At 41.7% G+C, this 14,627-nt stretch overlaps 1 protein-coding gene across 1 annotated transcript in view; it reads left to right on the forward strand.

Moving 5' to 3' along the window:
* Positions 1-14,627, forward strand: part of zcchc4 (zinc finger, CCHC domain containing 4) — a 91,587-nt gene extending 76,960 nt beyond the window's left edge. The window contains exons 9-13 of the mRNA XM_043693667.2: positions 2,628-2,749; positions 4,797-4,872; positions 6,157-6,208; positions 7,327-7,471; positions 13,821-14,627. Coding sequence (XP_043549602.1) covers positions 2,628-2,749; positions 4,797-4,872; positions 6,157-6,208; positions 7,327-7,471; positions 13,821-13,983 — 558 coding nt within the window. The 3' untranslated portion in view covers positions 13,984-14,627. The remainder of the gene's footprint in view (positions 1-2,627; positions 2,750-4,796; positions 4,873-6,156; positions 6,209-7,326; positions 7,472-13,820) is intronic.

Genomic DNA, 14,627 nt, shown 5'->3' on the forward strand with positions numbered 1-14,627 from the left:
CAAATTCCCAGCTCGGCGAACAGAACCACAACAATAAAAGGATGCGGCGAAAAAAAAATTACAGCTGCTTCTTCTCAGCTAGGCCAACTTGCACCACGTGATATTAAGAAATGGTTGAAGGCACTGTATACTGCAGAGGCCTTAACTACATTCACAGCTTAAACTTACATCCCCTTTAGATTCCCAACAGTGTGGAAACAGGCCCTTCGGCCCAACCAGTCCACACCGACCCTCTGAAGAATAACCCACCCAGACCCATTTCCCTCTGACTAATGCACCTAACACTACGGGCAATTTAGCATGGCCAATTCACCTGACCTGCACATCTTTAGACTGTGGGAGGAAACTGGAGCACCCAGAGGAAACCCACGCAGACACGGGGAGGATGTGCAAACTCCACACAGACAGCCGCCCGAGGTTAGAGAAGGAGTGGGTCCACTCCAGGACAAAGGACGGAATTTATGTACAGAACCAGAAGATAGGACAGCATATTGTCTCGGGGGTTAGCACTGCTGCCTCTCAGCAACGTGGACCCAGGTTCAACTGTAGCCTCTGGCGACAGTCCGTTTGGACTTTGTACATTCTCCCTATGTCTGTGTGGGTTTCCTCCGGGTGCTCCGGTTTCCTCCCACAGTCCAAAGATATGCTGGTGAGGTGGATTGGCCATGCTAAATTGCCCATTGTGTCCAGGGATGTGCAGGCTCGGTGGATTAGCCATGGGGAATGCAAGGTTACAGGGATGGGTAGAGGGGTGGATCTGAATGGGATGCTCTTTGAAGGGTCCCTGTGGACTTGATGGGCAGAATGGCCCATATGCACACTGTAGGGATCCTATGGCATGTAACTAAGAGGTAGGTGAGGTCATTAATGAATACTTTGCATCAGTATTTGCAAAGGAGAAGGACATGGGAGATGTTGAGTTTGGGAGGAATATGTTGATGTTCTATGTATTGTCAATATAAAAAAGGAAGTGATTTTAGGTGTTTTTTAAAGCAGTAGACAAGTCCCCAGGACCAGATAGGATTTATTCCTAGAATGCTGACGGAGTCAGGTGGGGAAGTTATTGGAACCTTGTACGGATACTTTGTATCTTCTTTAGTCACAGGAGAGGTTCCAGAGGACTGGAGAATAGTCAACATTGTTCCTTTGTTTAAGAGTCAGTTATAGGGAAATTATTGAAAAGGATCTCTTAGGGATAGGATTTACTCACATTTGGAAAAATATGGAGTTATTAGCATTAGGCAGCGTGACTTTGTGGAGGGAAAGTCATATCTCATAAATTTGATTTTTTTTTGAGGATTTGATAAAGATGATTAATTAGGGTAGATGTTGTCTATGTGTACTTTAGCAATGCCTTTGACAAAGTCCCTCATGGCTGATATAAAAAAATGAAGTCACATTGGATCTGTGGTGAGCTGGTTGGATGGATTCCGAACTGTCTTCATCATAGACAGAGCCGCAATGAAAGGCTGCTCTTCAGACTGGAGATCTGAGACCAGCAGTGTACAGCAGGGATCAGTGCTTGGACCTCTCTTGTTTGTAATGTGTATTAATGATTTGGAGGAGAATGCGGGTGGCCTGATTAGTAAGTTTGCAGACAACCCAAAGATTTAGGGAGCTGTGGACAGTGAAGAGAATTGCCAAAGGATAGAGATAGGCCAGAGACTCTGGTAGAGAAATGGCAGATGGAATTTAATGTGGACAAATGCGATTTGATGCATTTTTAAAGATTTACTGTAGGATGGAAGTATACAGTAAATGGTAGAACTCTTCCTTGTATCAACATAAAGAGGGATAGTTGTACAAGTCCACAATTCCTTGATCAAGCAGGCATAGGCATGCTTGCATTCAACAGTTGGGGCATAGAGTATAAAAATTGGCAAGTCATATTGCAGCTGTATAGGACTTTAGGCCACATTTAGAATATTGTGTACAGTTCTGGATGCCACACAACTAGAAGGATGTGGAAGCCTTGGAGAGGGTACAGAGACAGTTTACCAGGGTGTTGCTTGGTTTGGAGGGTACTGACTATGAGAAGAGATTGGTCAAACTTAGTTTGTTTTCACTTGAACTTCGCGGGATGAGTGGGGACCTGATAGAAGTTTACAAAATTTTGAGGGGCATGGATAGAGTTTTTTCTCCCCCAGAGTAGAAATGTCAGCTACTAGGGGACGTAGATTTAAGCTCAAAGGAGATAAGTTTAAAGGAGATTGAAGGCAAGTTTGTTATACAGGAGGGTGGTAAATGCCTGGAATGCACTGCCAGAGAAGGTGGTGAAGGAGGATACAATTGCAATGTTTAAGAGGTATCTTGTTGGCTATCTCTAGGCAGCAAATGAGGGAGACAGACCACGTAGAGGCAAAAGGTATTATGTTTTGGTGCAGTCTTAGTGTCCCGAATTGCTGTACTGATCTTTGTTCTTCTTTATGTAGATTATATGCAGACCTTTTTGTGGGTACTAGAACAACAAAAAATGGTCATATAGCCACAAAGATGATATTCGTACTGTAAATGCTGTGGAACACATAACTTGACCGTATCTAAACTAGAAAGGTGGAGGAATTCAGTTCAGATAAACTAAAAGAATAGACATTACCTGAAAGCTAATAATTATGGTTTCATCTTAGGTGGATTATGATAATCATGCATTATATAAACATGGGAAAACAGGACGAAAACAGTCCCCAGTTCGCATATTTACCAACCTTCCTCCTAAAGACATTATTTTGCCGGCAGAAGAAGGGTACAGGTAAGTAGCACCCAACGAAAATGTTGGATCTAATAAACTGCTTTTAACTTGGAATCTTCTGAATCAAAGTGGTAAATAGAGGAAAATGGTTCTTATAACAAAATCTTTTAACAAAGAGTCAAAATGATTGCAATTGAAATGTTTCATTTTCTATGTAATGTAACAAGTATGAAGACAGCAGATTCTTAACTTACCACCAAGGTTCTTATGTCCTTGTAACTCACGACATTGGCCTACTTGAACTAGCATTAGGGAACAAATCAAGAAGCAAACAGGTAGACTTATTATTTCAATTTCTGAATATATGATAGTATATGGATGTACGTTTGCTTGCTGAGCTGGAAGGTTCATTTTCAGATGTTCCGTCACCATGCTAGGTAACATCATCAGTGAGCCTCCGGTGAAGCACGGTGTTATGTCTCACTGTCTATTTATGTGTTTAGGTTTCCGTGGGTTGGTGATGCCATTTCCTGCGTTGGTGATGTCATTTCCTGTCGTTCTTTTCAGCAAGTGGTGGATGGGGGTCCAAGTCGATGTGATCATTGATTGAGTTCTGGTTGGAATGCCATGCTTCTAGGAATTGTTGTGTGTGTCTCTGTTTGGCTTGTCCTAGGATGGATGTGTTGTCTCAGTCAAAGTGGTGTCCTTCCTCATCTGTATGTAAGGATACTAGTGATAGTGAGTCATGTCTTTTTGTGGCAAGTTTTCTGCCTGTTTGTCCAATGTAGTGTTTGTCACAGTTCTTGCAAGGTATTTTGTAAATGACATTAGTTTGCTTGTCTGTATAGGGTATTTCAATTTCATTAGCTGCTGTTTTAGTGTGTTGGTGGGTTTGTGGGCTACCATGATGCCAAGAGGTCTGAGTAGTCTAGCAGTCATTTCTGAGATCTTTGATGTAGGGGAGAGTGACTGGACACATTTTGTCTGCTTGTTTGGGTTTGTCAGTGAGAAATTGGCGGACTGTATTCATTGGGTGCCCATTCTTCTTGAATATGCTGTATAGGTGATTTTTCTCTGCTCTGCATAGTTCCTCTGTGGTGCAGTGTGTGGTGGCTCATTGAAATAATGTTCTAATGCAGCTTCGTTTGAGAGTGTTGGGATGATTGCTTCTGTGGTTCAATATTTGGTCCGTATGTGATGTTTTCCTGTAGATGCTAGTTTGAAGTAACCCATTGACTGTTCATGCTACTGTGACATCTAGGAATGGCAGTTTGCTGTTGTTTTCCCCTTCTTTTGTGAATTTTATGCCAGTAAGGATGTTATTCATAGCCTTGAAGGTTTCTTGCAATTTGTTTCATTTAATGCTGACAAAGGTGTCATCCACATAGCGGACCCAAAGTTTGGGTTGGATGATTGACAGAGCTGTTTGTTCGAGTCTCTGCATTACTGCCTCTGCTAAGAACCCTGATATCGGAGATCTCATGGGTGTTCCATTGGTTTGTCTGTATGTTTTGTTATTGTAAGTGAAGTGGGTGATATGGCATAGGTCCACTAGCTTGACAATGCTGTCCTTGCTCATGAAGTTAGTAGTGCTTGGTGTTTGTGTCTTTAGTTCCTCTAATATTGTAGTGTTTTCTTGGCCAGGTTGATGTTGATGGATGTGAACAGGACTGTTACGTCAAAGGAGACTGTTATTTCATCCTCTTCTATCTTGGTGTCTTTGATGGTAGTCAGGAATTCTTGGGTGGAGTGAATGGAGTGGCATGAGTCTTCTACTAAGTGTTTTAGTCTTTGGTGTAGTTCCTTGGCTAACCTGTACGTTGGTGTTCCAGGTAGCAGGACCATGGGTCTAAGGGGTCTTCTGATAATATATACGTGCATTTTGTTGCAAGATCAAAAAAGATATAATTTATTACTGTCATATGATATTTTGGTATTTACTTCAACTGCAGTTGCTTGTCTTTGTGACTTCTAAGTTGGTAACTAACTTTAATCAAGAAATTCAGTCCATTTTGATCAAGGTGAAATATTTCAGCATTTAAGAATGTAAATATGTATTCTCTGGTTTTAAAGTTGCATTTTTACAAATTCCAGTCTTTTCCTCTAGGTTCTGTTCATTTTGTGAGCGATATGTATCCTCAGCAAACAGACACTGTGAGATATGCCAGGCCTGCACATCTAAAGTAAGCAAGCTTTTACCTGTATGACGCTGGGTTGGAGATAATTTTAGTTTCTTTATTATGATTTAACATATTAAACAATTTTGGTAAGCTATCTCAGTGAACAAAGCAAAATACTAAGAGAAGAGCCCAGGATGCTGTGATATCTGCCTTAGCATCGCCAATAGATGGAAGTTATAGGACTGACTAGCACCAACCTTGGATACTTCGGTGCTTCGTAAATGTTAACATTTTTGCTTAGTTTCTCTGGTCTGAGCCGTCATGCCCTATCAGAGTTCATCTTGTTTATGTGACCCGTGACCTGCTCTCATAGCCCTATTTTCAATAAATACTGACCACCTATATCCTCCACTTGGCTGCTACGTTAACAGATTTTGTTAACTGTTTTCTCTGTCAAGTGTTGTCGCTCAAATCTGCTGTCATAACTCATCTCCTCAAAAAATCAACCCTTGACCTGACTCCCCTTGTAACTTCATGTCCCATCTCCAACCTCCAAAGTCTTTTGGAAGTGTTTGTGTTCAAATCCCTGTCAATCTTCCCTGAAGTTCTCTGTATTACTGTACTGAAATGGCTTTTGCAGCTTGTTGTTATGACTTTGATATGATTGTTCTAAAGGTAAACTTTCCTTGCTCATCCTTCTCGATCTGTCTGCAGCCTGTGAATCAATTGATCACCCCGTCCTTCTCCAGTACCTCTCCAGCTGGGTAGTAATATAGTTGCATGGCTTCATTCTTATTTGTCTAATGTAGCTAGAAGATAGCCTGCAATGGAGCCTGTATTTTTACCTCTGTTATATTCCCCTCCCATTTCTCATCCATATATTACACTTCTTTAACATCATCTACAAATGCTGTGGTTCTGTTCGCCGAGCTGGAAGTTTTTGTTGCAAACGTTTCGTCCCCTGTCTAGGTGATATCCTCAGTGCTTGGGACCCTCCTGTGAAGCGCTTCTGTGGTGTTTCCTCCAGCATTTATAGTGGCCTGTCCCTGCCGCTTCCAGTTTTCAGTTTCAGCTGTCCGCTGTAGTGGCCGGTATATTGGGTCCAGGTCTATGTGTTTGTTGATGGAGTTTGTGGATGAATGCCAAGCTTCTAGGAATTCCCTGGCTGTTCTTTGTTTCGCTTGCCCTATAATGGTAGTGTTGTCCCAGTCAAATTTCAGTGTTGTAACTTTCTCACTACCTAATCTTATGATTGGGAATTTAAATGATAACCTTTTGTACTGTGTTCTAAAATATATTTTTATAAAGTTTCTGGTTTAGATTAACACTCTTTCCTGTTCCTACTAGGATGGTAGGCAATGGAAACACTGTAAGACGTGCAACAAATGTGTTAAACCATGTGAGTAGAACACAGTATCCAATCACTCTGCTTACTAGATGTACATTATTTAATGTACAAGAATATTTAATCCACAAAGTGACATGATTATCTGGCTCATGGATAGGACGAGGCCTTGATGAAAACCAGGTTAAAAAAATGAATTTGAACTAAAGTTAAATAAATCACAGAATCTCAACATATTTCACATGTATTTTAGCATACTTTCCTTTTCATACAGTTTTTTGCAATTTCATTCAGTAGGAAAAGGATATCATGATGGGAGTAAAAAGTGGTGCCCAACGCAACAAGTGAAAAGACCCACTGGGAATATACTTGTTTAAAGAAAAGTTTTCTGATAAATGTTGCATTTCAGTAATTTGCTATCTGGAATTCATTGTTTAAAAATGCCTACCGGAGTGCAAATCACACTTTAGTTTCCAAAGTAAAATTTTTAATAAGGTTCATTTACAATTCAAATATGTTCACTTTAAATCTATTCTTATTGCAATTTCTCAGGTGGCCCTCCCATGCATTAATAACCTGAATGCAAATTTACCTGGGGCAGGTCAGTCAGGGGTGACTTGTCCCAGTCACTAGCCATTTAAGGTCCACCTTCTGCACATTCTTAGTCTTGCGGTTATCAGGAGGAGATCCGGGGCAGGAGGGATTGCCAGCAGGTGACCCTGCTTGGGTCTGGATTGCCACCCTCTAAGTATCATCCTGTTCTCAAATGGCAACAGTCTACCATTTGAAAAATCCTGCAGCAGACTTTTTGATGTCACTGCCACATTTGAAGTGACAAGTATTCATTGTAACTTTCACCATTGAAGCAAAGCCCTATTGTGAACTTCAGGATCTTGCAAAACTGGCTTATAGATAAATTTTAAAAATCACGCAATGCCAGGTTATAGTACAACAAGTTTATTTGGAAGAGCAGCGCTCCGAAAGCTTGTACTTCCAAATAAACCTGTTGGATGATAACCTGGTGATGAGTTGTGTGGTTTTTAACTTTATCTACCCCAGTTTAACACCGGCTCTTCGCAATCACTTCTAGAAAAAGTACATTGTCAAAATGATGCTGTCATTTTAAATTTACAGTTTCATACCATTCCAAGCAGTCATTTTGTCTTTTCCAGCCTGGATTCACTGTGACACCTGTTGTCGATGTGTCCTCAAGCAGCACTCTTGTGGGGAGGCTGGGGAAGGATGCTTTATTTGTGGAAGCTCTGAGCATAAACGTAGAGAATGTCCTCACGCAGCATTCCTCGAAAGGACCTCTTCGTGAGTTGATGATATTCCTTCACTTTTTAAATTGTTAATATAATGAAATAGAAAGGTGATTTAAGTCATTTCCTCTGGTCCCAATAATCACAGTTAAACGGCTGACTAACCGTGATGAAGGAAACTGACTACTGTAGTTTTATGGAGTTTTGTACATCACAGTAACAAAGTGAACAAATAGTTGATTATTCCCAATATTGTTGCTGCCTGTTAGACTCCTACCTATGACTCCCTCCTCAAATGTGCTTTACATTTCCTCGTTTGCCATGCTTTGTAATTTGTTTTCAATAGAAAATGTCTACATAATTTTTCACTCTCCAATTCTAAATTATTTGGGAGTAAACCAAAACGAAACTATGCACCTCTGCTATCCATTTCCTATCAATCTGATGAACACCTTTTAGCCTTCTGTTTTGCTTGCTAATCCCCTAACCGTCTTTCTAACCATATGCACTTCTTGGGTATGGGGACACCCATGATTCTGTAAAGGAGTTAGTTTCCATGCATCTGGTACCCTTGTCCTTCTAGAGGTCACGGTTTTGGGTATATACTGTGGCCAACGTGCATTTGTGGTAAGGGGAGTAAATATTGAAGATTGTGGCAGGCTGCTTTGTTCTGAATGATGTGAAGCTTCTTGAGTGTTGATGGAACTGCACTCATCTAAGCAAGTGGATGGTATTTCATCACAGACCTGACTTGTGCCTTGTTGGCAATGGATAAGCTCTGGGCAGTCAGGAGGTGAGTTACTCATTGCAGGTTTCCTAACCCCTGACATGCTGTTGTAATCACAGCACTTGTGTGGATGGTCTGGTTTAGTTTCTGATCATTGGCAAACCCCAGGATGTTGATATAGGGGCTTTAGTGATGGCACGTAACTGAAAATCAAATACAAAGAACAAAGAAAATTACAGCACAAGTACAGGCCCTTTAGCCCTCCAAGCCTGCACTGATCCAGATCCTCTATCTATACTTGTTACCTATTTTCTAAGGATCCGTATCCCTCTGCTCCCTGCCCATTCATGTATCTGTGTAGATACATCATAAATGAATCGATCGTGTATGCCTCTACCACCTCCGTTGATAACATGTTCCAGGCACCCTCTGCATAAAGAACTTTCCATGCATATCTCCTCTAAACATTTCCCCTGTCATCTTGAACTCATGACCCCTAGTAATTGAGTCCCGAACTATGGGGCAAAGCTTCTTGCTATCCACCGTGTCTATACCTCTCATGATTTTGTAGACATCAATCAGGTCCCCCCTCAACCTTCGTCTTTCTAATGAAAATAATCCTAATCTACTAACCTCTCTTCTTGGCTAGCATCCTCCATACCAGGCAACATCCTGGTGAACCTCCTTGCACCCTCTCCAAAGCATCCACATCCTTTTGGTAATGTGGCGACCAGAACTGTACACAGCATTCCAAATGTGGCCGAACCAAAGTCCTACTCAGCTGTAACATGATCTGCCAACTCTTGTACTCAATGTGCCGTCCGATGAAGGAAAGCATGCCATATGCCTTCTTGACCACTCTATCAACCTGTGTTGCCACCTTCAGAGTACAATGGATCTGAACACCCAGATGTTTCTACACATCAACTTTCCCCAGGGCTTTTCCATTTACCATGCAGTTCGCTGTTGAATTGGTTCTTCCAAAATGCATCACCTAGCATTTGCCCGGATTGAACTCCCATCTATCTGTATTCTGCTGCATTCTCTGATAGTCCCCTTCACTATCTGCTATTCCACCAATCTTAGTGTCATCTGCAAATAGTTAAATTCTATCTTGTTGGAGGTGGTCATTGTCTTATACTTGTGTTGCATAAAATGTACTTACTATTTATTAACCCATGTCTGGATCTTGCTGCATATGGACACTGAATACTTGAGTACCTGCGGAATCTTGAATGCTGCTGAACATCAGGAATAATCCCCACTTCTACCTTACGATGAAGGTGTACCCAGTTCTCTTGCCCCTCATCCATTGCAGCAGTTCAAGAAGGCAGTGATTCACTTTTGTGATTCAAGATTTTGTGATTCACTTTTTTAAAAAAATTCACTCATGGGATGTGGGCGTTGCTGTCTGGGCCAGCATTTATTATCCCTATCTCGTTGTCATTGTGATGGTGATGGTGAGCTGCCTTCTTGAATTGCTGCAGTCCATGTGCTGTAGGTAGACCCACATTGCCCTGAGGGAGGGAATTCCAGGATTTTGATTCAATGACAGCGAAAGAATGGCAATATATTTCTAAATAAGGATGGTGAGTGGCTTGGAGGTGAACTTGAAAGTGATACTGCCCATCTTCTAGATGGAAGTGATTATGGGCATGGGAGATACTACTTAAGGATCTTCCATGAAGTTCTGCAGTGCATCTTGTAGATAGTACACACTGCTGCCTTGGAGCACTGGTGGAGGAGAGAGTGGCTGCTTGTGGCAGACAAATGGCCAGCTTTGTCCTGGATGGTGTCAAGCTTCATGAGTGTTGCTGGAGTTGCCTCAAACTGGGCAACTGGGGAGTATTCCATCACATTCCTGACTTATGCCTTGGTGATTGCAGACAGGCTTTGAAGAGTCAAGAGTTGAGTTACTCGCTAAAGTATTCCTAAGCCTTTGACCTGCTTTTTAATGGTGCCACTTTATTTAATGGTGAGTCTAGTTGATTTCTGGTCAATGGGAACCCTTGGCATACTAATATTTAGATTTTGGTTTCACTTTCCAACATTGTATTTCTATTCCGCTTACTGCTTTTGGTTTATGAAGTTATTTGTTATGTTTTATAGGGTGTAGGTTTGCTTGCTGAGCTGTAGGTTTGATATCCAGACGTTTCATTACCTGGCTAGGTAACATCATCAGTGGCGACCTCCAAGTGAAGGGAAGCTGTTGTCTCCTGCTTTCTATTTATATGTTTGTCCTGGATGGGGTTCCTGAGGTTTGTGGTGATGTCATTTCCTGTTCGTTTTCTGAGGGGTTGATAGATGGTATCTAGATCTAGGTAATGAAACGTCTGGATATCAAACCTACAGCTTAGCGAGCAAACCCACACCCTAAACCTCAACCTGAGCTACAAACCTTCACAAACCTTGTTATGCTTTATGTTTACAGTAATGTTATGCTGTTTGATGTATGCTTTGACCTTCTGTTGTCTTGCTCAGTTTTTTTTCGTTAATTCCGATTTGTCGTCCATGATTCTTTTTGAGCTTATTTACCGTGTTAGATAGCTTTGCATGTTCCCTAAACTTAATATCAACAATTGCTATGTACACATTGAGGTTTACCCTCCAATTACATTTAAATGTTTATATGCACAGGTAATTTAATGTTTCAAGTAATCATAGAATTTAAGTTTGTTTACGTATGCATTCCCATTTGGGCCATCTGCTCTGCCATTCAATCATTGCTGATATGTTTGTCAAGCCCAGTCTTCTCCTTCTCTCCATAACCGTTGATGCTTTTAATAATCAAAAACCTATTCATATCTGTCTTAAAGACACTTAAAGACTTCACTTCCAAAGCTTTCTGTGGCAATGAGTTCCACAGATTGACCACCCTCTGGCTGAAGAAATTCCTCCGCATTTCAGTTCTAAAGGGTCGTCCCTTTACTGAGGCCGTGCCCTCAGGTCCTAGTCTTGCATACCAGTGGGAACATTTTCACATCTGTTCTATCCAGGCCTCTGTATTCTGTAAGCCCATCCTGCACCCTCATTTGACAAGCCCTTCATCCCATGGATCACTCTTGTAAAGTTTCTCTAGAAGCCCTCCAAGACCAGCACATCCTTCCTTAGAAAGGGGTGCAAAACTGCTCCAAGTATTCCAAATGTCGTCTAACCAGAGCTTTATATTGCCTCAGCAGTATATCTCTGCTCTTGTATTCTAGCCCTCTTGAAATGCGCGCATTTGCTTTCCTAACTGCCTATTGAATCTGCTTTCTAGTTCAGGATTTTCTCAAGTCGCTTTGTGCTTCAGATTTCTAAAGCCTATCCCCATTAGAAAATAATCTACGCCTCTTTCTTCCTGCTGCAGTGCATAACCTCACACTTTCCCACGTTGTATTGCCACTTTTTTGCCCACTGTCCTAACCTGTCTAAGTCCTTCTGCAGCCTCGTCACTTCAACATCACCCGTCCCTCCACCCAGTTTTGTGTCATCTGCAAATTTAACAACAGTGCCCTCAATTTTAGTGACATAGAGGCAAATGCAAAGATCTAAGTCATGCAAATATTTGGCAGAGCTAGTGCAAAGTAGTTCATCTGCCTTTACTTCCCTTCATGAGAAGTACCTGATTAATGTTTGCCCAAGGTCAGTAATTAAACTTTTGTGTACTAACAACTGCAGACATATTCTGTGCAGGACCAGCACCAGACCATATCATAGAACATAGAACATAGAACATAGAAGAATACAGCGCAGTACAGGCCCTTGGGCCCTCGATGTTGCACCGATCCAAGCCCACCTAAACTACACTAACCCACTATCCTCCATATACCTATCCAATGCCCTCTTAAATGCCCATAAAGAGGGAGAGTCCACCACTGTTACTGGCAGGGCATTCCATGAACTAACGACTCGCTGAGTGAAGAACCTACCCCTAACATCAGTCCTATATCTACCCCCCCTTAATTTAAAGCTATGCCCCCTTGTAATACCCGACTCAATACGCGGGAAAAGGTTCATACTGTCGACCCTATCTAACCCCCTAATCATCTTGTACACCTCAATCAAGTCACCCCTAAACCTTCTTTTCTCTAGTGAAAACAGCCCCAAGTGCCTCAGTCTTTCCTCATACGATTTTCCTTCCATACCAGGCAACATCCTGGTAAACCTCCTCTGCACCCGTTCCAATGCCTCCACATCCTTCCTATAGTATGGCGACCAAAACTGCACACAATATTCCAGATGCGGCCGTACCAGAGTCTTATACAACTGCATCATGACCTCAGGACTCCGGAACTCAATTCCTCTACCAATAAAAGCCAGTACGCCATATGCCTTCCTCACCGCACTATTTACCTGGGTGGCAACTTTCAGAGATCTGTGTACATGGACACCAAGATCCCTCTGCTCATCCACACTACCAAGTATCCGACCATTAGCCCAGTACCCCATCTTTTTGTTATTCTTCCCAAAGTGAATCACCTCGCACTTAGCTACATTGAATTCCATCTGCCACCTTTCTGCCCAGCTCTGCAGCTTCTCTATATCCTGCTGTAACCTGCCACATGCTTCCTCACTGTCAACAACTCCTCCGACTTTCGTGTCATCCGCAAACTTGCTCACCCAACCTTCTAACCCCTCTTCCAGGTCATTTATAAAAATGACAAACAGCAATGGTCCCAAAACAGATCCTTGCGGAACACCGCTAGTGACGGCACTCCATGAAGAAACTTTGCCATCAACTACTACCCTCTGTCTTCTTCCATCCAGCCAATTCCTAATCCAAACCTCCAACTCACCCTCAATGCCATATCTCCGTATTTTCTGCAGTAGCCTACCATGGGGAACCTTATCAAACGCCTTACTAAAATCCATATATACCACATCTACCGCTTTCCCCTCATCAACCTCCTTCGTCACCTTTTCAAAGAATTCAATAAGGTTTGTGAGGCACGACTTGCCCTTCACAAAACCATGCTGACTATCCTTGATCACATTATTCCTATCTAGATGTGCATAAATCCTATCCCTTACAATTCTCTCTAAGACTTTGCCCACAACAGAAGTGAGACTCACCGGCCTATAGTTACTAGGGCTATCCCTACTCCCCTTTTTGAACAAGGGAACCACATTTGCTATCCTCCAGTCTTCTGGGACTACTCCTGTAGACAAAGAGGACATAAAAATCAAGGCCAATGGCTCTGCAATCTCCTCCCTTGCTTCCCAGAGAATCCTAGGATAAATGCCATCAGGCCCAGGGGACTTATCTATTTTCACCTTTTCCAGGATTTCCAACACCTCTTCTCTACATACCTCAAAGCCATCCATTCTACTTATTTGTGCCTCAGTATTCTCATCGACAACAATGCCCTGTTCCTGAGTGAATACTGAAGAAAAGTATTCATTCAGTGTCTCCCCAATCTCTTCCGCCTCCACACGCAACTTCCCCCTACTATCCTTGACTGGACCTATTCCTACCCTAGTCATTCTTTTATTCCTAACATACCTATAGAAAGCCTTAGGGTTTTCCCTAATCCTATCTACTAAGGACCTTTCATGTCCCCTCCTTGCTGCTTTTAGCTCTCTCTTCAGGTCCTTCCTGGCTACCCTATAACTCTCAGTTAGAACTATATCGTGCAGTTTAGAACTCTTATGGCTATTAGACACTTCATAATTATTTATTTTCTTTTGCATACAGTGAAGGGACAAAACCATGTAAAAGAAAATTTTTGGAGACAGAGAAAGACACTGCTGGAAGAAAATCTAAAAATCAAGCACAAAAGATGAGTACCCAAAAGAAGAAAGCAATGAAATTGGTAATCGGGAAGTCAAAAAGGAAGCAGAAGAGAAAGAAACAGTAGTAGTTGAGGAGACAGACTGTGTCCAGAGCCAGGTGATGTGGCCTTCCTTGACAAACACAATCTCATTTCTGCTTTATCAAAGTGCAAACAATGAACGCTCTCACTGAGAATGTAGGAGCCACTGAGCTTTGTTTCTTCCCGTTGCACTTTTCCAACTTTAATGCCTTATTTCCTGCAAATGTTGGACATGTTTCATCAACATGCCAGTGAATATTTGTATAGAAATATTAAAAACCCTGTGGCCTCATTATGCCACTTTTAGAATCCCATGTTTCCCAATGTATATTCTCATTGGATTTGAAAATGAGAAAACTCACCAGTTTGTGTAAGTTTTGTGATCGTTCTCAACAATTTCAGCTTGTGCAATCGGTCAATAAAACTTTTGTAAACTCTATTTATAGGAACCAAAACAAAAGCTGTATATTCATGGATTAAGTTTATTCAATTAATTTGAGTTTGGTGAGATTGCATTTTATTTCAGAAGAGCACACAAGTTGCTTTCATGTTTTTCTTTGGATTAATATTGCATTCAAGTTCACTTGATGACTATCAAAGGAACCACATCAAAGAAAGAACTCTTCTTTAAGTAGCTCATGTGACTATAAGATAGACATTAAATTGCAATATTTTCCTAACACACCATG

The sequence above is a fragment of the Chiloscyllium plagiosum genome, unplaced genomic scaffold (genome assembly GCF_037043375.1).
Source record: "Chiloscyllium plagiosum isolate Xiang-an unplaced genomic scaffold, Cpla_swu_hap1 HiC_scaffold_1, whole genome shotgun sequence".
In the NCBI taxonomy this organism is placed as follows: domain Eukaryota; kingdom Metazoa; phylum Chordata; class Chondrichthyes; order Orectolobiformes; family Hemiscylliidae; genus Chiloscyllium; species Chiloscyllium plagiosum.